The following is a 23,025-nucleotide window of genomic DNA, read 5'->3' as shown; positions in this document are numbered from 1 at the left end:
CTAACTATAAGCAGTTACTTGCCGAGTTCACCACTACTGGCTCTCCAAAGTCAAATGACGATCAGGTTACATTCTTCTTGAATAAGTTGCCCGCAAAATACTTCAATTTCATTCAACACATCATCTCCCAACCTCGATTGCTAACCTTCTACGAGTTTGAGTGCCAGTTCTTGTGTCACGCAAGGCTACATGATCAAGTCCACAAGAAATCCTCACCACAGCCTTATTCAAAGTAGAGGGGGTTGGTTGCTTCTTCTTCGGGAGGGAAAACCACCAGTGGCAAGAACTCGCTAGATGCAAAGACAAGCCAATCAAAGGGCGACTCCTCTTCCTCCAATGGAACCAAAGAATCAAGACCTACCTGGCAGTAACTCCCTAAGAAAAACCAGTTTTGCACACACTGCCAGAGAACAGGCCATGTGGACAAGGAGTGTCGCTCCAAGGCCCAAGGTCTTCCGCCTAAAAAGCCTCAGCAGACCGCTGCGACTTCACAGTCCAGTGGGGCTACGCCTTCCGTTGGCGCCCCATCTGCTCCTCCAGCCCCCACAACAACTGCTGGACATGTGGCACCCGCACAACCTCAGCGGCCATCCTTCTCTACTCCCGAAGGATTGGTTGATTGGTCTACCGATTCTAATCTTGTTGCACTTCATGCATCTATCTCACATTCCTCCCTACCTCGTCAGACGTTCCCTTAGGAATGCCCTGCTATTGGACGTACGCGATGGTGGCCACCTTCTTAAACTAGCATGTCTCTAGGTCCTTTCAGATACCCTAGGTCAATCTAGCATTCATTTTCGCACTCTTAGAGTCGGACCCATACGATTTTTGTCTCTACATTTTAAGTCTTCCGCTGCATTTACTCACACATACATACACATTTGCATATTTGCACTTGTTCCTTCGGTTAGCTTTTCATTTTTGTTTTGTTTTGTTTTTTGGAGCATCTCACTACTGACCTTTGTGATTGCAGACTTTTATCTCCTTTGCAGGTTTTGTTTTCAGTGTAGGGCTAACATGCAGGTTTGCCCAGTCCTACATGGGCTACAGACTTGGGATGTGCACCGTTCCTTCATGGTTTCATCATCCTTGGAATTTTGCTCTTCTACCAGCATGGAGGCTTCCCCTCTTGAGGCGGGTCGTGCAGCATCTCTCTTGATGCTATCATGGCGGTGACTTCTACCTAGCTCTTCCAACTAGGATGCTTCCTTCTCTTCATTCCTTATGATTCTCGGCACCACATGAAGACCAACATCAAGCTCCTCTTCCTTCTTCGGCATCTACATCCAAGTTGAGAGGGGATTCCTACTCTTCTTAGTATTCTACAAGCTTCAGCACTTTGTCTTCGACATCGACTTCTCCCCCCTGTTGTACCTTACCCTTTGCATTGTATGATTTCATCTTTATACTAGGGCGCTTGGGCAAGTGAACAAATTTTCCATGAGAAACACTGTCTAAGTGACACCTGCTGCATAAGCATTCTTCAGCATGTAGCATACTTTGCATCTCATTGTGTAGAGCACCACTTGCGTGGATCCTAAGCTATTTCCATCGGCGGCTGTTGTTACCACACCACCATCCTTCTTCATCACATGGATACCTCATCACCTACTTTTCCTCGTCATCGACACCCTGAGTAAATATGTTAGCTTGTATTGTTTTGTAATGTGTTGGGTGTATCCTCCCTACTTCCGTCTTCTGGGTCACTATTCCTCAATCGACCGCATCCCATAAAATTTACCACTTATTTAAAAAAAAAAACAAAACACAAAGTTCAATGTGGTTCCATCCACCTTTATAGGACTTGGTAGGCCATTGGGCAACCGACGTGCACCCTTTGTCTGATACCCTGTCCTCTCTGAGGTGACTTTGGATTCCCTTGGTAAGATAATCATTGCCTCTGTAGTCTTGGTAGGCCACTGGGCAACCGACGTACACCCTTTGTCTGATACCTTGGCTGCTTGGGGATGGGACGTCTTTGGGTACATAAACATCACCATGGCTGGCCTAACCTTTTGGCTCAGCTTTAAGTCTGAGAGGAGATATTGAGCTAAAATATGCACTACTTGCTGGTTAGCCTCTTAAACATCCCCAAAACGTACTAAAAATGCTCTTTCAGAGTAAAACCCTAAGACGGGGAGCGGTTTTTCAATGGAAACCCTAAAACGAGGAGCGATTGGAAAAAGTTTAGTAAAAACCCTAATTTTTGGGACGCCCTTCTACATCTATAAATAGACATGCTATCCCCATTTAGCTATTATCCTTGTTTTGTAGATTACACTAGCCCACACACCCTCTGCTATTGTTGGCACCCAGTTTTTAGCCTGCAGCGTGTCTCCATCTATTGTCCAACCATCATCGACTGCAACCACATCATCTTCAGCCTGTCCATTGCTGTAGGTGACAGCTCTCAACTGCTGGAGACTACTCCAAACTATCCCAGACTACTATTCAGCCTGCTGTCCATCATCTCCAAGGTCAGTCAGCCTGTGTTTTCAGCATTGCAAGCTTTGACACTCTCAGATATCGTTTCAACCTGCTGTTTACAATAGACTGTGCACATTTTCTAGCCCCTGATCGGTGGTACATTGCTGCGTTTACCAATTTCCAGCCTCCAGACTACTGCATTTTGGTGACCAACCTGCTGCCATTCACTATTCAACACTCCTACACTCCGACTGGTGGTCACAGACTTGGGATCTGTATTCGATGGACATCACACTCCGACATTGCTCCGCCCTTGAGCACACTGTACACTCTTACATTCATTTGCAGCATTCATTCACTTCAAAGTTATGTTCTCTCTCTCCCTTCTTTTGTTTGTGTTTGAGTTTTGTTTTGCGTTTAGGGTTTAAGTTTTGCCCTCTGTGTTTGTGTTTGTATCTTTGTGTTTTTGTCGTGGTCGTACACTCTGTGTGTCCTCATTGCAAATCCTAGCACTCTTCTTAACAAGGTATACATAGCAAATACAAATTTTAATGAATTAGATTTTGCACTTGCATGGCAAGTCATCTAACATCATAGATTTGTAGTCTCTCTTATATGTAAAATCTTCACCTCCCTTTAGAGAAATTAAAAGTCTGTATCTCAAAACTAGCACAAAAATATATAAGCAAATATTATTTCAAGACCTTTCCAAGCTTCTCATACACCAAGACATTTAGATTTATGGAGTATTGGCAATGCTACCAAAACCATCATAACAGTGAAACATAAAACTATTCACATTTGTGGATGTACCAACCAAACCTTGTGAATCAAGAACCTTACATTTGTGGATGTACCAACTAGACATTGTGAATCAAGAACCTTTACATTCAAAACATCCATAAGTGCATTGAATTTGATGTATGGCAACCATGACCCAGAACCATGTATGCAAACTCTTTTCACCAAAATGCCTTTTTCAGCAAAAGAGATGCAAAAGATAGGCTGTTTCTCTAAACTCCATCTGTAGACACAACCTTACATATAAGCTCTAAGAGAAGTACTGAATGCATCATACTTTATAATTTATGTGTACTTGCATGTGCATACTTGCATACCTTGGAGTGGGCATGTGACAAGTTGCAAATTGAAGTAGCTGGAGTTTGGCTAGTATGCCATTTCTATCATTTAATCTAAATCAACAAGATGGAATAGTCTGAAGTGTGAGCAATCTTACACCTTCCATTTGCATCCTTTAATTGATCTATGAGATCTGTTGCATTAAGATACATATAAGAGTGGATTCAGCATGTTCAAATTAATAAGTTAATCGATGCTCATTAATTCAAGCAATGATTTATATGAACGCAGAAAAGTCTGCTAGTTGCTTGGAATCAGTGTGGAATCACAGAACTGGGGTTCCTAAGGGGAGCCAAACAAAACATGTAAGAACACCTGAAAAGGTATGTTCACCATCTTAATTTCTGAATTTCTGGGTTCATCATTCTGCTGTTCTGCCGTCAAAGTAGTGTACAGTTTCTCAACCTTTATTCATACCATCAAGTTATCTGCCTGATGGTGTTTCTTTACCCAAACAGTGGCCATTCCTTGGTTGGAAAATTCCCATCTTATGAATCATCAAGAAAGTTCCCAAAACTCCTCCTTGCAAGAGGACACAGTATGTTGAGCTCTCAAAATTGACAGGGTTCTCCCATGCAAGTCTTTACACTGCACGTATGATATTGCACAGCTAAAATGGCTGCTGGCAAAAGGCTATGTTTTGTATCTCTTTATCTCCTCCACAATACCAGTAGCCAGACCATTCACATCATAATTCTTCCCAAAAAATTTCACAAACTCCATGTTTGGATCCATTAAATACCTGCAGTCAAAAGAAACCATTGCAATCAAGAATTGTACTCTGAAATTAGTAAGGGCGGTAGAATTAAACTCAATGGTACATTATAATTGAATGGTCAACTAAATAATCTGATCCCTCTTCTTCAGTCTTCATGTAGTAAACCCTGTATTCTCGAGCAACTTGCTTGATATCATCAACACCACCTGTCAGACCCACCAGCTTGGGATGAAATTCTGCAGACCCATGCAGAAATCAATCCCTTGAAATCCAAGTGTCTAAACATAGAGAATTCTTACCTGCATAAATTAGAAGATCAACAAACCTTTGACATACTCGCGAAGCTGTTCAACGTTGTCCCGCTCAGGGTCAACACTGATAAACACTGGAGTAATAGGAATGCCTTCCTTTCTCTCTAATAAATCAAAGAACAATCAGAAATTTTTGACAGTTCAACACAGGTAACATGCATTTTAAGAAATGTCAAATATAGTTACCTATCAAATCTACAGCCTCAACCATCTTCTGTAACTCAACTGGGCATATATCTGGACAATGTGTGAAGCCAAAGTATACAAGATTCCATTTACCCTTGAAGTCCTTCTCTGTAACCTCTTTTCCTTCATGGTTGATAAGCTGAAAGGGCCCTCCAATCGCTGCTTTACCCACACCAGGGCCAGGCCTTGATCCCTGTTGAATTCCTGTTGCAAAAAGAGAGTCTGGTTGCACAGAGACACATGAACGTCACAGCATGAACAGTTACAAGTTCAACAGTCATTCGTTCAACACACATCAAAGTAGCAGAAGAGTTCCAATTCCAAACTAGATAGTAATGTGAAGATGATCACCTAGCAGCATCAGTGCATTAAGTGGACTTGTTTGCTTTGGAATGTGTGTCAGCATCTGCATTAGGCATCATCTTTCTTGCGACTCCCTCCATTTGCTCATGTGAGCCAAAACCAGTGACTGAACTCCATGCTGGGACACAATGTGACAAATTCCACTTCCTCTTTCTACAATGAGGCGGCTCAAAAGGTCTACTATGTCATGGTCACAGATTATGGTGAGTCTTCTTATTATGCTAATGCTATGACTAGGGGTGATAGTCATAAGTGGCAGAGGGCTATGCAGTCAAAGATGGATTCTTTGGAAAAGAATGCTAGATAGAAGTTAGTCTACCTACCTAAGGGCAAACATGCATTACAATGCAAGTGGGTCTGCAAGCTGGAGGTATCTCCATCTGATGCATTGCCTAAGTATAAGGCAAGATTGGTGGCCGGGAGAAGGGGATTAACTTTAATGAAGTCCTCTCACTAGTGGTCAAGATGACCACCCTTCATAAGGTTTTTGCTTTGGTTGCTAGAGAGAATATGGAGTTGGTTCGGATGGATGTAAACATTGTTTTCTTACATGTGGACTTCTATGAGGATATTTACATGCAACAACTTGAGGGGTTTGTTGTAGAAGACAAGGTTACCAGCCAGCACAAATCTTGAAGACTTAGGCTTAGGAATTCACCCACCCAAGATAGGGGCAAGTCCATGAGTTCCAATGAATTCTCAAGAGGTACTATGCCAAAGTATCTTGGCCATCACATAGGAAAAGATACCCAAGCAGAGAAGCAGATTGCCACCTTCTTTGAGCATTAGAATGAAGATTTTGTACTGGAGTACAGCATTGCTTTTTAGTTTGGCTAACATGTGGTACATCACCCCTCCACATTCTTCTCATTTAGCCTTTCTAGCTCTTGCATTAGCTGGTGGAGTCTCACTTGGAATTCTGTGGTCAAAAGCATAGTGGGAGGCATGGTAGTCAGTATGATTTTTAGTCAGTACAATTCATACAATGTTTTCAGTATTCATACTGGCATGCTACAGAGCATAGTAACACAGTATACATTTCTTGTACAAGGGGGAGATGAAGAGGAGGTGGGGTAGGGGTAGAGGTAAAGTAGACTCTAGTGAAAGAGCCTACAGTTGAGTGCTTAAGAGCTTGAGAATGCACCTTTGAGAAGTCTTGATTAAGAGGGGGCTGAAACTTCAAATACCCCATCCAAATAGCCTACATTTGCTTAAAAAATGGTAAAACAAGGGACAAATTTTTAGACCCTACGAAGGTCACTCTTGTTGGAACAGGCAGATCACTTGGATCCCATACAGAACCATACAGTCTGGATCCTGTCATTATACAGAAAGCAGCTATATTGAGAGGCTTGCAAGGACTAATTCAGCCTAAAGGGAAGCGGTATATGTATTTTGTAAAAACAAGCTTTGAGTACAGATTCTCTGCAGCAATGCTAATAAGCTCAAGATATAAACTCATCACCATGGATTTCTCATTGTTCTGACCTTACGAGTAATAAATATCTCCGTCATACTTTGCACAAGCCCTGAAATGTCTTTGGTCAAGAAGACTGCCTAGACATATTTGGAGAAGTCATCGATGATCAACATGCTTGCTTCAAGATGGAGCATGTATAGGGTCACATAAATCCATGTGGACAAGCTCAAGAATAGGAGCTCCACAAGTACTCTTCTTCTGAAAGGATCTATATGTTGCATGCCTCATCTGCAATTGAAATAAGGTATTGGTACGCACACGCCAAGATCTAGTAGCCCTTCAATTGGATGAGCATAGCTAGCATGTCACAAGGCCTCATAGTACCAGTGGTTATATATCAGGGATTGCCATAGGCTTGGAGGGTGTCCTCACTGCAAGTGTCGTAAGCATGTACAATCGACCTTCCTATCAAACATCTTATGAGGTTTTCAGGCTCATCCTCAACTCAAACATCTAGGCTGGTCAAGACAATCATGGTATCTAGTGCAACAGCACCAATAGAGGAGATTAAAACAGAAATTCGAAACATACCTCAAAAACTAATAGCACGGATAGAGGAGATTAAAACACAAATTCAAAACATACCTCAAAAACTAACTAGTGGCCCTATCAATCTAGAAGTAGAGATACTTCCAACTCACTTGACACTCATCACATTTGATGACTAATCCCCCTCTCCCCCAAATATCTTAAACGAAAACCTGTGATAGGTCATATGGCTAGTGACTCCACTAGTCATCAACCAAGACTTCAGATCTGAAGTACCAATGTAAGATCCTCTACATTACACAGGTAAACAAACACAATCTCTATGGTGGTGTTACCAAAGTAGTACAATGGTATCAGATCTCTTTGCTTGACAAAGATGGGGGTGCCTCTGTCAAGCGGCCATGTTTGGAAGATCCAACCTTCTCCTTTCCCTTGCCCGCTTTGTTCTCCAGGACAACTCTCCTAAAATTGATTTGAGCAACATTTTTGAAATACGAAAATTCAAGTTTTGGTATAATTTTAACATTAGGCTAATCAATACAGCTGCAAAAGGCTCCAATGCAAAAATCGTATATAGACAATAATGATGTTCACAAAATAGCAATGGAAATACAAAACGGTTCAACAATGCTCTGGATAAATTCAAGATTTGATAATCACTTTTAATGTTGGCCAGTAATAGTCATGCATTCTTTAGGCTAATCAATAGAGCTGCAAAAGGCTTCCGTCATAGTAACATGGACCGACCATTTTCCAGCTTCCCATCCCAATGCCAAACTGTCATTGTGCCATTCCAGTCTTGTCCCCATGTTAGAGCCCCCTCTCATGGTGATAGGGGATGGCAATTCATGTCCCCATCCTCATTCCTGTTCCTGTCTCATGTTACTATAGCTTCCATTAAAAAGATCATATATGGACAATAATCATGTTTACAAAATTATGGAAATACACAATCATTCTAGAATGCTCTGGACAATTTTGATGTAAACTACCTTCAATGCGTCTTTTCTTTTCTTGATCATAGTAAAAAATTAGCCCTGCCCCAGTTGCTATTAAAAGGCCAAAGCTTAACCATGACACAGGCTGCAAAAAATCAAACATCAAGGATATAGACATCAGGATTAGAGAGCATTGAATTCAAAATCAGCAGAATATAACCACACCGTTATGCGGTTTGGAGTTTTAAATGAGAAGAGAAGAGAAGGTTTTGATAAGGAAGATTGCACAAGTAATATGAGACAGTTAGAACATTATGACTAGCATCTAAGAAATTACAAGAAAATATCAACTTACTAAAATTTGTCCACAAACAACTTATATCTGGACATGGGCACTTTGTCATTGTAATCTGAACCAAAAATTGGGAAGTATAGCTACTTGAAATGTAGCAACAAGAATCAGCTCTGGTAATCTTCACAATGAGCATACAAGAAAGCGAGCAATGGAAAAATCACTTGTCATGTCAAAAATAAAAAGAAAAAATATATATAATTTAAGTAGCTCTCCATTCAGCTTCTTCATCACTCAGAAGTATGATGAGGCTTGGCTTCTCATGGTCTTCAAGGCTCCAAGAGCCACCTTGGAAGACCCAGAAAATCTTTTGAGGTGTCCCTTTGATCTTCAACAATTCTCAACGTTGAGAAAAAATAGTCTGCCTTTGTTTATCTACTTCTGTCATACCTTCCATCGAGCTTCTGGGCATCAGGAAGTTTTGAAGGACAAGCACATGTATGGATGGTGCAACATGCGAAAGGCAAAGGGATGTTCTCATAGAGGGAGAGGAAGAAGGAATAGGAGTAGGCTGTCTATCCTAATGTTCCACCGTCTTCAAATCCACCGAAAGCACTACAAAGGGGATGATGGTCTGCTGGTCACAAACCCATTAGGCTATTGCTGAAGAACCTCCATGCAATGAGGTCACAATCAGGACACACACACACACACAGAGAGAGAGAGAGAGAGAGAGAGAGAGAGAGAGAGAGAGAGAGCAGCAGTCCAAGAAACACAGCAGTAGAGTCACAATGTCAATATGCTGCAGGAAATGAAGAACTGCATATGATGGAGTCTGGACTAGCCCCTGTGAGTGTTGGAAGGACTGGACAGTGAAGGCACCAGAGAACAGCAGGAAGGAAGAATTTTCCTGATGAGAGGAGAGAGAAACCACTGGACATGATTATGAATGAATGGCTGCGACAGGCTACAGCCCAGAATTGCCACCCAATATGCATGGAAATGGGGGGAAACTAGTCCAATGATTAATGATGGTCGGACTAGTAGGCATAAAACTAGTTGACCGGGAAAAATGCCACATCGACAGCCAAACAAAACTGTCTGACACCTCAATAAAATGAGGATGGCAGACAATAGATAGTGCCACCTGTATGCCACAGACTAAGGCTCACAATCAAGCGCAGATACACCTAAAAGACATGAATTGAACATGAGTACTACTAGGTCCCACCGGAATGTGATTGTTTGGGTGGGGGGATTATATGCACGACCATCAAACAGCTTCACACCAGCAGTGAATAGAGACTGATTGCTAAGGAGCAAATTCAGCTTAACACCAGCAGTGAATAGTGAATAGAGATTGAGTGCTATGGAGCAGATCCCCTCCTCCCTGATGAGGTCCCACTGGGAGGTGATTGTTTGGGTGGGGGGATTACATGCACAGCCATCAAACAGCTTCACACCAGCGGTGAATAGTGAATAGAGATTGATTGCTATGGAGCAGATTCCCTCCTCCCTGAAGACTGGATTTGCCAATTCTGCAGCTCGAGCTAGAGAATTAGTAGCATTACATATGCAGGTAACTAATCAGAGGGCACCTCCACTGCTGGTCCAAGAAGGATGAGGAATTTGGACCACTATCTAGGGTGATGGATATTCCAAACCAGCATGCCTTGGACTCTTCCTCTTGGAGATCCACCAACATAGAGAGCACCTCCTACACTCCAGACGCAAGCACCATCGACCACTCTTACAAACTTTTCACAACTACAGCCAACTTGGACACTCAGACCAAACCTCAGCTAGACTTGTGGGTACCCCATGGAGAGAGCATACAGCTAGAGAGAGATGCAGTGTAATGCCCACGGGCCACTTGTCCATATCCCCACTTCAAATACCACTAGAGGATGCAAATAATACTAGAACACAATGAAACAGCCCAGCCTCAACATTTGTCTTATTTATGCTAGGCAGATCCATGCAGGACATCATCAAATGACATCCTCTTATTCCCTCCCAGCTTGTCATATCAATTGCTTCCTTGCCAGATCTAGTGGTATATCACATCTCTGGATTCCTTCTTTCCAGGTATCCACTGTTCCTATCTAGATGCTTTTTTGGTCATGTTTCTTGGCTCAAGATACATGACAGTTCCCTGGTTCCAAATCTATCTATCTTTCATCTCACATTTTGGCCTCTTGTAGAAAATAATACACCCCCCCTCCAACCAAGCCTGTTGCCTGTGCCCCAGCCAAGTGGGCCTCATTTTCTTCTCCTCAATATCATCCATATTGGCTTCTGCCATTGCCATGCCACCACCCATTGCGTGTCTTTCCATAATTTATTTTACTCCCATCACCTGTCTTTTCAATAACCTGCCTTTTCTGTTACAATTGCACATCCAATCTGTACTGTAACTGCAATCACATCCACAGTTCATCGTTGTCATGACTACCTATTAGTACCTGCATGGCTGCTTTATGTGCTCCTTGACCTTTTATTTTTTTGTCGCTGTTTTTTTTCATTTCTCTGTCGCCTATCTTTTTAACCATGTTTATCAGGTCTACTAAAAGTGGACCTACTCCTTTGCACACGCCATCCTACACTCACACCTGTGTCATGTCTTGTACCCCAACTTCTAGGAATCTCAGTACCTTCACCACCTATCACATTATCGATTAGGATTTTTCTTGTGGCTTTTGGTTTTTAGCTTTTAGCTTTTACTTACTGTTTCTTTTCTAGACAGTTGTATCACTCTATAGATAGTTGCAACTCATGGTCTTGTAGGTCATTTTGGCCTTTTGCTGACATTAATAAATCATTTCATTTTATTTCATCTCCCTCCCTCTCTCCTCCTCCTCCTCTCCCCCCCCCCCCCCCCCCCCCCCCCCCCAATATACATGCATGCATGGTATCTATGTCTATGTGCATATGTGCACATGCATGCATACATACACACATACATGCATGGTATCTGTGTGTGCGTGTGCGTGTGTGTGTGTGTGTGGTATGGGTTTTGGGGCCGAGGATAAGAATGGGTATGGAGACAAGAATTGCCATCCCTTGTCAACATGAGAAGGGCTCAAACATGGAGACAAGACTAGGACAATACGGGAACAGGATGGGACTATGATGGGACATGCATGCATGTGCATATATATGTATGTGTAAGTAAATGGCAGGATCACCAAAATTTGCAAAATGTGGAGCCCAAAAGCTGCACATGGGAGGAGAAAAACATGAAACATTTCATCATTTGGAGTAGTCTCAACGAACATCCATACAAAACAACAGCGTGGAAGTAATTTGGGATAATTGCAAAACTCAAGACCATTACACAGACACTTTTTGTGGAAAAATATTATTATTGCCAATCAATATATGAATAGTCTGAACACTGCAGAAAGTTCAAAAGCACTCATTGAAAAGATCATGACCTATAAGCCCCAATCAAAAGACGAATGGTTTTGTCTAAGGTCTATCCACTCCTTTAGTTACAAGGTTATCAAAAAGACATTAGTGTAGAGCCAATGGCCTCAAAAGTAGAAAAGTTCAATAGCTTCCAATTAGTTCAAAGTGTCCAAATTTGCATTTGGAAAAAGGGGGAAGACTAGGGTTTCAATCTGACTAGGAAAAAATCAATGAGCATAAGATTTGAATCTTACTAGTAAAGCAAATGAGCCAGCATATGGCCAAACATCAAAGGGGATTTTTCAAGAATAATCTGTTTTTGCAAAGCATCTCTAAGAAACACATCAAAAAGGCCATGTTGAGCAAAAGCAACTTTTTGCGCATACAAAGTCCCCAAAATAATTTAAACCCACTGCCCCACTTCTTGAACAATGGGTACTTTGCCAAGGAAGAAAACAATCACTATTGTGTTAGAGAATCACCTTACAATGCCAAAATACTAGGAAGAGCAATCTTCAACTTGTGAAGAGGCAAAGAATCCACCTAGCCCTAACAACTTTGTTCAAAATCATCTAAAAGAGCATCATAAACATTGTGTGTTAGGGGTAGACTGTTGCACCGAAGAAGCCTCCCTGTGTATTCTTTTGTATGATAAAATCTGCCCAAGGCTAAAAGCAATAATTGCTGGCAGGAATGGGCTGACTACTTGCAGCAAGCTGAGATTGACTAGTTGTATATAGAACTGGAGCAACAAATGAAGACGCAGCAATCATAATGAGTAATGGAAAGATCAAATCCATAGCTGATATAGAGAAATGAGGTCTGCAAAGTTGATGCAATAGATGCGAAATGTCCCGGCGATTTTGAACTGAATTCGTATTTCAAGGAGCAAGGTGGCCTCCAAGCCAACCAAGGGGCAAATTGGTTTGGAATCTAGTTAATCGTTTATAATAGCAGGAGGCACTTGGATTAATGGACGAGGTCAAAGAATCTCAATCCATTTGTAATACAAGTTACAGAAATACAGCAAGGGATGCCAAGTTTTGGGGCCAATGGGTTGTCCGATGTCCAAGATTAAGTAGTAACATTTGCATTTTCAATTTATGTGAATTTTATACTTTCTTTAATTAGTGTTAAATCAAGTTAGTACCACCCTAGCCAAGGACGAAGGCGGGTTTCAGCAACACCAAAGACCACAAGCCCTCACAAAATCCCTAGGAATTCTTTAAAGATACCGAAAAGAGGTAACCCCTACACGGCCGTATACAAGATAAGTAGTGCCACTCTAAGCACCTTTACCACAAAGCCAAATGCCAACAACACATGAAGTCGCAAAGAAACCCATTTTACACAATGCAAGATTAATGCATAGATTCTCAGCTTATATAAGTCTCATGGTACCATGGAAAAGTTGCATTGCATGATCATCATGTAAGGCTTATTGGCTAGCCGGCCTCTTGAATTTCCCTAAAATTCCTCAATTTCAGCTGTTAGAATCCAAGTCCTAGCTACACCTTCAATTCTTAGCATGCATCTCAAGGTAGCCATAAAACCCTAATTTCTACTGTAAATTAGGGTTTACAACAAAGATTTTCCAATATCTCCACCTTTGATGACTCAAATGGTTGGATTTTGCTAAGATACTTAAGAGATGGATGTAGGATGAGAGAGAATGATGCAGAGAGAAATTTCAAAGTTTCATCACGAGAAAGGCTGAAAAACTGTTAGTGTCTACTTAAATAGCTATGGAAGCTGTCACCTACAACTTAGGACCACTAGAAAACTACAATCACTTGCACTTGGAGCGCTCTAAATTGCTCTTGCCTATTATAGGATTGGTCCCTAGCGGCTACAAATCACATCAGTAGTATCTTCTTGCTCGTTAACAATCTCATTCTCTCTCACAATGGCTGGAACAGACTTCCACCAACTCCCAAAAACGTTTTTTCCACTTGTATGGGTACGTTTTGCCAAGTGACAGCCTTCTAATCCCATTTTTCAGCATTATCCAACTTATTAAATAATTTTTAATTAAATTTAATAATAATTATAGTACCAAAAATAATAATTTCACTAGTCAATAATTAAATTGGCTACGTCAATTGTCTTCAAAGTATTCCTAAGTAGTTATTAGTCCCTAGACCAACATTAATTAATTAACTAATGCCTAGTCTCTAATGTCACCATTGATATTAGTGGCCAATAAATTGGTCTAGGCCAAAATTTGACACCAAGTATCACCTAGTACTTGTCAAATACAACTTTTGTCTTTGAAATTAACTGATATTCTAGGACATAACTTGCATCTCACATCTGTAAGTCACATAAGCACATTTGATTAACTTTTAATCAAATGCTAAGCAAAGCCATAAAATTTCAAGTCCTCATGATAGAACACCCCTTGAAATCCTTGCAATCTTCCTCACTTGCACTGCTATGTCCCAAAGCATTGATTGCCACTATTGGAAATATATGCTAGCATCGTAGTCAAACAACATGTGCACCTATTACTTAACCATACTCATGCCCTCTGCATATGAAATTCTAGTAACTTAAACTAAACTAGTTACAATCCACACACATGAATCATAACCATTGTCAAAACCATAAGGGATGCATGCATATGCCAAAACACAATATTGTTATGACCATTAAGGTATTGTAATGCATAAATTGAGCATAAACAATATCTCATAGAAATGATGTACCACATGATAGTCATGTAAAATATGCATTAGCTACAAACCACATGTAACTTATGCAATCATACTTGCTTTGCATAACCTAGAGATGTACATCACATACCATCCATATATTTCATACATGCCTTGCAAATGTGTATCACATCCAAATGTACATTCCATGTATTCCATGCATGCTAGCAACCTAACAAATGTGTATTTCCAGAACCTAGTTGCAAACCATACACTATTAGTGTACCATACCTTGGATGCAAACCAAGTACATCCAAGATCCACTATATAACCGAGCTTTCCATTACTAGGGGAGTGGAGATACAACCTCCCCCTTGAGCATAAGATAATACTCTGGACCTTCCATGCTTAACTGAGCCTGATCCAAAATTGGCTCTAACTGAAACACATTCAGGTAAAGTGTATCACTGAGGATAATGTCACCTTCCCCCATCTAGTTACATTCTTTCATAGGTAAAACAATGTTAAAGCTTCATGAAGAAGCACATGGAAACATTACCTCTAACTTTACTTACCTACTAGTTTCTAGGTCTTTTTTCCCTCATAAGCATTGCGATGCTTTATACTTTCACATTGCCACAATTCTAGCTTAACTAATATAAAACATTGCATCCAGTTGACTAGCCCCTCATGTGTACTTGACATGCTAGGAGCACCAGATGCATTAGGAAACATTCTTGATTAGGTACTTTGGACTATTGCAATCTAACTCTGCATGGGAATTTGCATACTACCAACCATACCAAGATACATTTTCCCATACATTACATGCATTGCTAGTTGCATTTTTCTTCATGACCAGCACTATATGGAACATTTGTACGACTAGTATTAATACCACGAGTCCCAAACACAATAGTCTATATATATGCATTGCCAAACTAGCCACTTTGTGCCCCAACATCATGTCAACATTGCTATATCCAGATACATTGAGCCTTGCAAACCATGCATTGATTGCTACATACCATAAGGAGTCGTGCCATACATCCTCGTATACAGTCTGGACACTTTTCTTTTAAGACATAAAAACTTCGAACCATCCTGCTCGGATCCTTGACCCACCATAACATGGAAACTAGTGCCACCACCAAAGCACCCTGGGTGCCCCATCATTATACACATGCCTTGCTATCCAAAAAACATTGGATTGGAACTCCCAAGTTACCCTTGCATATGCATCAATTGCCCCACTGGCATCATTTGCTTATGCTCATCACCCACATTTGGAAGATCATGTTGCTATATTGGCTCATCCTTCACTGGATCTTGCTGTCCCAAAGCTCTTGAAGATGATTTTCTCTTCTTGCCTTTGTTATTCTCCCTTAAGGGGTTCAAAAAGCACATAAACCAAGGATCTTTTGCCAATTGCACAAGCACTTCAACTACTATCCTCAACAAGTCTTTAAATTGGTCATAAAATTCCTCTCCCTCTTGCAAGCCATCAGCTTCTAAAGACCTAGAGAGACCCACATTTTGGTCTAAATTAACATTATCAGCTTGCTGTATACGTTGCGTGCCTTGTCCAAGATCAGGCATTGCATTTCCCCCAACACTTTGTGAATTTTTTAGATTAAGAGGCATCATCCCTACTTGATTTCATCTCACTATCTGAAGAGACATTCTTGTAATGCTCAACTAGATACAGTTTCAGTACTAGAGCAAAGCTTCTAACCTTCAATTAGGTGCCACCGGCCGAACAAGACAAGGGAGTTCATGGTATCCCGGTAATGAAACCTTACTACCAGCCGTCCCTCCTCTAATAGGGTGGTACTGACCTAATTTAACACTAATTATAGAAAGTGTAAAATTCGCATAAACTAAAAATGTAAATATTACCACTTAATCTTGGATATTTGACAACCTATTGGCCCCAAAACTTAGCGCCACTTGCTGCATTTCTTTAACTTGTATTACAAATGGATGGAGTACAATGAAATTCTTCAATCTCATCCACTAATCCAAGTGTCTCTTACTACAAATTTAGCTTCAAATCAAATATTGGTTCGCTAACCTTTTGAATCTAACTTAAATTCTTCAATTTCAACTATTGGAATTTAAGTATTAGGCCTTCAATTTTGAGCACGTATCTTGAGGTGGTTGTCAAACCCTAAGTTCTACTGTAAATTAGAGTTTACAGTGGAGATTTTCCAATATATCCACCTCTAATGACTCAAATGATTGGATTTTGCCAAGATAACTCGAGAGATGGCTGTAGGATGAGAGAGAATGCTATAGAGAGAAAAGATTGAGTACCCTGCTCAAACAACCATAGGAGCTCTCACCTACAACTTAGAACCACCAAAAATGCTGCTACCACTTGCACTTAGAGAGCTCAAAACTGCTATTGCTTCTTGTAGGATTGGTTCTTGGTGGTTGCAAATGATATCAGCAACATCTTCTTGCTCTCTAATAATATCCTCTCTCACAATGCTAGAATAGACTTCCATCAGCCTCCAAAAACGTTTTTCCCACTTGCACGAGTAAGTTTTGCCAAGTGACAACCTTCAAATCCCATTTTCTAGCACTGTTAAAAATTAAGTTAATAATTATTTTATTATCCAAAAAAATAATTTTACAAGTCAATAATTAAATTAGCTAGAAAAATTTATCTTCCGAGTATCCCTTAATAATTATTAACCCTTAGACCGGCATTAATTAATTAACTAATGCCTAGTCTCTTATGTCACCCAATTGACATTAGTGGCCAATAAATTAATCTAGGCTAAAATTTAACTTTGGGTGCTATCGAGTATCTCTTAAACATAACTTTTTACAACTTTTTCCTTTGGCATCAACTTATATTTCAAGGTCTTGGATCCCGCACTGTGGAATAATTAACTTGCATCTCACATGTGCAAGTCACATGAGTACATTTGATTGATTTTTAATCAAATGCTAAGCAAAGTAATAAATTTTGTGTCCTTGTGACAATTGCTTAAGGTGGAGCAAAGTCACAAGTGATTGATGGGACAAACCCTTGGAACATTGTCCTGGTAACATTTGTATCACAAAACGTGTGGCAATTTGTGTAGCATCACTTCTAGGTGACTCGCAAAGCGATGGATAGGAACACAAAATGTGATGGAAGTGCTCCTAACAATAAATCCAAGATGGATGGGACAAGATAGGATTTCTCTGACAAGGTCTTATTTGATTTTTTTCCCTTTGTTTTAGACGAGTTTTTTTGTTTTGATGCCTCTTGAGTCCTCCTGCTTGCTCATCATCATCTCTTGTCTATCCATCACTCAATCTCCAACTCAACATCATCTTCATTATTAATATCTCAGTATTCTCTTCATCTACTCTAGCATACTACCTACCCCTCTCTCTCTTTTTTTTTTCGTAAACCCTCTCCCTCTCTCTCTCTCTCTCTCCACAACCAACCTTGAACATGTGATCTAACCCATCCCCCGCCTCCTCTCACAGAGGAGCATGGCCATGCAACACAATCTCTATTAGTTGCACATACAATATACATGGATCTCACCCCAACAACCCCTTTCCCCGAAAATGTCCTACTACATGGACCACCTTATGAGGATTGGTAAATGGTTTCATTGAGAGACCTCATTACTTAGACATATACATACCACATGAAATGTGAGTAGCCATCTCCCAGCTCAAGGTCTCCTCTCATCAGCTCAAGAAAAAACAAATAAAGAAACCCATGTCTCTAGAGCCAAGGGGGTTTGCAAACTTTGCCGAGAGGAGATAGAGAGTGAGGAGCACTACATTTGCAGATGTGAGACCTACAATAAAGTCTAGACAAGATAGCCCATAGTATTAAGAGGAGATATCTCCCTCAGACTAGTCATGGAGTCCCCAAATCAACAACAATTGGGCCAATTCCTACTTGAGATCCAACGACTCCACACATCAATCGTCTAGTCAAGCACCCTATAGAGAGGGGATAAATATTCACAACTCAGATTTTTTCCTCACAATGATCGCATACATTGCACCTACATAAAGAGGAGTAACAATCCAGACTCCAAAGAGTTAAGATCAAAGCGGCACACCAATCGTGGGTGCAAAGGTATCACACACTGAGACTACACCAAAGAGAGATTGTATTTTTTGCAAGTGATATGAGCAGTATACATGACAAAGCTAAGGGATCAATCCAAATGCTACTCGCACTATCTCATCAAGAATATATGGTATTATATCCATACCAATCCTAACTGGATGGAGCTAGTCATTAGTATTATCATTACTCAATTACATAGCTAGTCATATAGTGCTCCGCCCACTTACCCCACTTTTTTTGTATCCCTATATGGGACCAACTTTTGGTTGCCTAGTACCTTGGGATGGTTGCAACAAACTCTCAATCTCTTGCTATTCATCGTGACATATCAACAAGCATGCATCTTCTTTTACTGCTATAGCTCTTCAAACTTCAGCTGCTCCAAAAATAAGAGAGAAAAAGTGCCCCAAATAACCAATATTAAGTTTCCAAGTGAATAATCAATTGCCTTTTAATCAAATCACATTTTTCATTAAGGGCTAATTAATGAGTTAGTCATTAATCATAAGTAAGCTACTCACTTGGCCAAGCTTAAGCATAGGGCTTGCTTAATAACTAAGTGCTAGAAGTGAGTTCCTCATGGGGTGAAACTTTCAATGTAACTCAATTCTGAGGTGCACTTTCAATTTAATGAAAGTTCACGTTGCACCTTGTTGCTTTTGCTCTATCCTTGTACATCATAGCTCGCACACTTGTCCATAGCATGTCCTCATGATAAATCTTTCACTTCTACTAGAATGATTGTTATATCAAGAGCTAGGGTACCAAAATTAGAGTTCTTTTTAATTAAATTATTAAACCCATTTGTCATTCTTAGTAGTGATATGTGTAAACACATTTAGGACCACCAAGGTATTTTTTTTGTCTTAGGAAGGTTCTTTTTTCTGGCCCTGTAAATATGCCTATTCACTTTTAGGGCATACTTAGTCTTATAAAATCTTCTCTATCGATACCTTTTAATATACTTTGAGTTGTGCTCTCTCAAACTTCTTCTTCAAGCTGTACTTGCATTCTCGCAACCTAAATTCAACAATTGGCATCAAAGCAAGCTTTAACCTCTTGGACAGAGTAGTCAACATCCTCTCCTTGATTTCCTTAGTTTGGGACAAGATTTGACGAGCATTCACAAATCGATAATTTTTGGGAGACAACCCGTAAGGGCTTAGATGAAATACATGGAATGTACACTTAGATATGATGTATATTTGCAAGGCATATATGGAATACGTGGACAGTAAGAAATGTAAATTTGCAAGTGATAGAAGTACAACGAAGTTAGTAAATAACTGTCAAAGGCAAAATTTATCCTTGAGAGATACTAGGTGGTACATGGTGGCAAATTTTGGCTTGAAAGATTTTATCAGTCATTAATATCAACATTAGAAACTAAGCATTAATTAATTAAGGGCTAATATAAAATGCTTTCAATCACTTGGACGACAAATTGGCATTGTCAATTTAATTTTTGGCTAGTATAGTTAATTTTTTGCACAAAAATTAACAATTAAATTATTTTTCAAATAATTTTTTAAAAATTAAATTAATTGGGCTGAAAATTGCATTTAGAAGGCTACAACTTGGAAAATTTTACCCATGCAAGTGAGGGAAAGACTATTAGAGGCTGGTGGAGCCTCATTCTAACATTTAGAGGTTTTTTTTTTTTTGAGAGAGAGAGAGATCCAACCACTTGTGATTAGCCTAGCTATTGGAGATTGTCAAAGAGCTGACTCCAGCTGATTAAAAGGCCATTGGAGACAAGTGATAGACCTTGTAGACTATTTGCAAATACGAGACAACAATTTTGGCACCCACAAGGGTAGGCGACTGCATGTGGGGCTCCTATTGATAGTGAGCTACAGTCAATCAACCATTCACAGTGAGGCAATATCAAATTTCAACCAATTTTGGGAATGAAACTTTATTTCTCTCTTCAACTTTCTCACTTTCTCTCATACAATTCACAACTTCCCTCAAGAGATCTCAGTCAAATTTAGTCCCAAGATACAAGTGAAGAATTTCTACTACTAGATCCTAATTTAGAATAGAACTTAGGATCTACTAGTCACCTTGAGAAGAGCGCTTAGAATCCAAGGCTTAGTAGTTAAAATTCAATAGGTGAAATATGGAGATTTCAAAGAATTTCAAGAGGCTAGCCAACCAACATTAAGTTTGGGCCCGATGTCTTCCAAGAAGCAAATCGAAGGCTAATCTCTAAGTAAACCCATGGGAAAATTGGTTTGAAGGCTTGCTAGCTGGCTGCTATGGATAGCAAGATGTGTTGAAGATTGAAGTAGATTAGGCTAGATCCCAATCTTCTTCAACCTTTAGCAATACAAGTTAAAGAAATACCACAAGGGGGGGCACTTTTGGGGTCAATTGGGTGTCCAATGTCCAAAATTAAGTGGTAACATTGCATTCCAATTTGGGTGAATTCTATGCTTACTGTAATTAACTTTTAGTCGGGTTATTTATCACCCTTTCAAGAAGAAAGGCTAGTTTCATGTGTTGCAAAGCCAAGGCAGCAAGGAATAGCTACGTTGCTGTAGTTTTACCCCCTTCCAAAGCTGATGGTGTTGTTTGAATGCTTCCTAGCATGGAACTTTAATCTAGACAAGAATGCATCAAAAAGCCAAAAAAACATGCCAATTTTAAAATGGGGGAGTAAAGCCTAAGAGAATCAAACACTCTCTGAATGAGTTCTTGAGAGCAATGACAAGTCTAGAAAATGTGTGGAGAGTAGGTATCTCATTCTAGAGCATGCATTTCTTCTTCCAATCAAGTTTTATGTCATTTTCTAGCCCATGCAACTCTTAAAAAGCTGCACACCTATGACAAATAGCTGGAGCAATCTTATGAGCTGCAAGCAAGGAGCCTTCGGGAACAGCTCCCAGCATGCATGCCCAAAGAAAAAGAATGCTCTGAAATCCAAGATGGAAGTTGTAGCACAAACGTGCATGTCCGCGCACACATGCATTCATTCATACATACATATGTGTACACATATTATCAATTTTTTGTGCAGCTGAAGAAAGGCCCAAAGCTGGATAGAGGCATCAACTCATTATCTTCCATCTCTTCATCATCAAATCCCTCAACTCAACTCCTTTCTCACTAACTTTTTAACACCGGTTTGTTGAGATAGAATTGGATTCAGTAGACACTTGGATTAAGCTGAGTTGATAATGCAATCACACCAATAGGTTGCCATATTCAATGCGGAACTGAAAATGCAACCTTAAGGAGTAGGAAGATGCAGCCAATCATCACTCTACTTGCTAAACATACAAGAAAATTAGCATATGCACTGGTTGGACTAAAAAAAAGTAGATCTGACTTCAAATTGAGAAACTACAAGGAAAAAAATACATCACCTTAACAAAAATCAGGTGGTGACCTCCATGATGCATAGATTCTAAGAATTAGTCAATTATGGGCACTGCCCAATGTTTTAGTGTGTGGTGTGGACACAACTAAGTTAATAAGTTATATCACTACTTCTAGAGTTAGTTTGACTCTAGTTGAGTTAGTCCAACTTACTTAAAGCCCAATTGTACTTTCATTCTATCATCCTAGTACTTGCATCTTTTGAGTGTGGGACTACTGCCCACTCTTGCTCACTGTCTTGTGTTCAATCTCTCTTTTTTTTTCCCCGGTCTCTCCCCCCCCCCCCCCCCTTCCCCGCTCTCTCTCTCTCTCTCTCTCTCTCTCTCTCTCTCTCTCTCTCTCAACAATTGGTATTAGAGCATTTTTGACCGCACAAGGATTCCAAAATAGCCCAACTAAACCCACCCTCTACATCAAGAAGGAAGGCAGGAATTTGATCATCATCATTCTTTACTTAGATGATCTACTGCTCACATGACCAAACAAGAAAAAAATTGCAGTCTACTTTTGATATGTCAAATATAGGGTTGATTCACTATTTTTAGAGGATTCAATTCACCCAAAATCAGCCTGGTATTGTTGTGTCTCAGTCACTATATGTTTAGAAATTGCTAGAAAGGTTTAACATGCAATATTGTAAATCTATGAGCACACCTATGGAAACACGGCTGAAGCTTTCAATACATCATGGTAGTGATTTATCAAATGTTGCTATTTACAGCCACTTGGTTGTCTCATCTATTTGTGCAATACCCATCCTAACATACTATGAGAAAATGCACCAATTATGGAGGAGAGAGAAATGAGACAATGATAGTGAGGGAGTTGAAGCAAGAGGGTAGTTTGTACTTGCTGAATCAAAAGATAGAGTGAAAGTACAACACTAAGTTAGGTCATGGGTTGATCTAACCAACTTTAGTTAGGCTAACCTACTCTAGTCCCTAGTGTCACTCCTTTAATGTCAAAGGGCACTAGGTACACACACACACTGCATTGACACTTATTAAAGTGTCCACACCACACAAATTACATGGGCACTAGGTACACACACACTACATTGACACTTATTAAAGTGTCCACATCACACAAATTACATGGGCATTGCCTAGAATTAGCAAATTCTAACACACCTCTATAGT

General features: G+C 40.1%; 1 protein-coding gene across 1 annotated transcript in view; it reads right to left on the bottom strand.

Annotated features, from left to right (window-relative positions):
• Nucleotides 1–3,481: 3,481 nt before the first annotated feature.
• The window catches only part of LOC148025580 (cytochrome c oxidase assembly factor HCC1-like), an 87,315-nt gene continuing 67,771 nt past the window's right edge, over nucleotides 3,482–23,025 (bottom strand). Inside the window, exons 5-9 of the mRNA XM_087692792.1 lie at nucleotides 8,107–8,197; nucleotides 4,783–4,986; nucleotides 4,611–4,700; nucleotides 4,389–4,521; nucleotides 3,482–4,309 (exon numbers count right to left, since the gene is read on the bottom strand). Of these exons, the coding sequence (XP_087548918.1) occupies nucleotides 4,201–4,309; nucleotides 4,389–4,521; nucleotides 4,611–4,700; nucleotides 4,783–4,986; nucleotides 8,107–8,197 (627 nt within the window). The 3' untranslated portion in view covers nucleotides 3,482–4,200. The remainder of the gene's footprint in view (nucleotides 4,310–4,388; nucleotides 4,522–4,610; nucleotides 4,701–4,782; nucleotides 4,987–8,106; nucleotides 8,198–23,025) is intronic.

The sequence above is a fragment of the Lygodium microphyllum genome, chromosome 14 (genome assembly GCF_053477565.2).
Source record: "Lygodium microphyllum isolate KBCC chromosome 14, Lygodium_microphyllum_v1.1.10, whole genome shotgun sequence".
NCBI classification, from domain to species: Eukaryota; Viridiplantae; Streptophyta; class Polypodiopsida; order Schizaeales; family Lygodiaceae; genus Lygodium; species Lygodium microphyllum.
The sequence above is the reverse complement of the archived record's forward strand: the minus strand, read 5'-3'. Positions and strand labels throughout refer to the sequence as shown.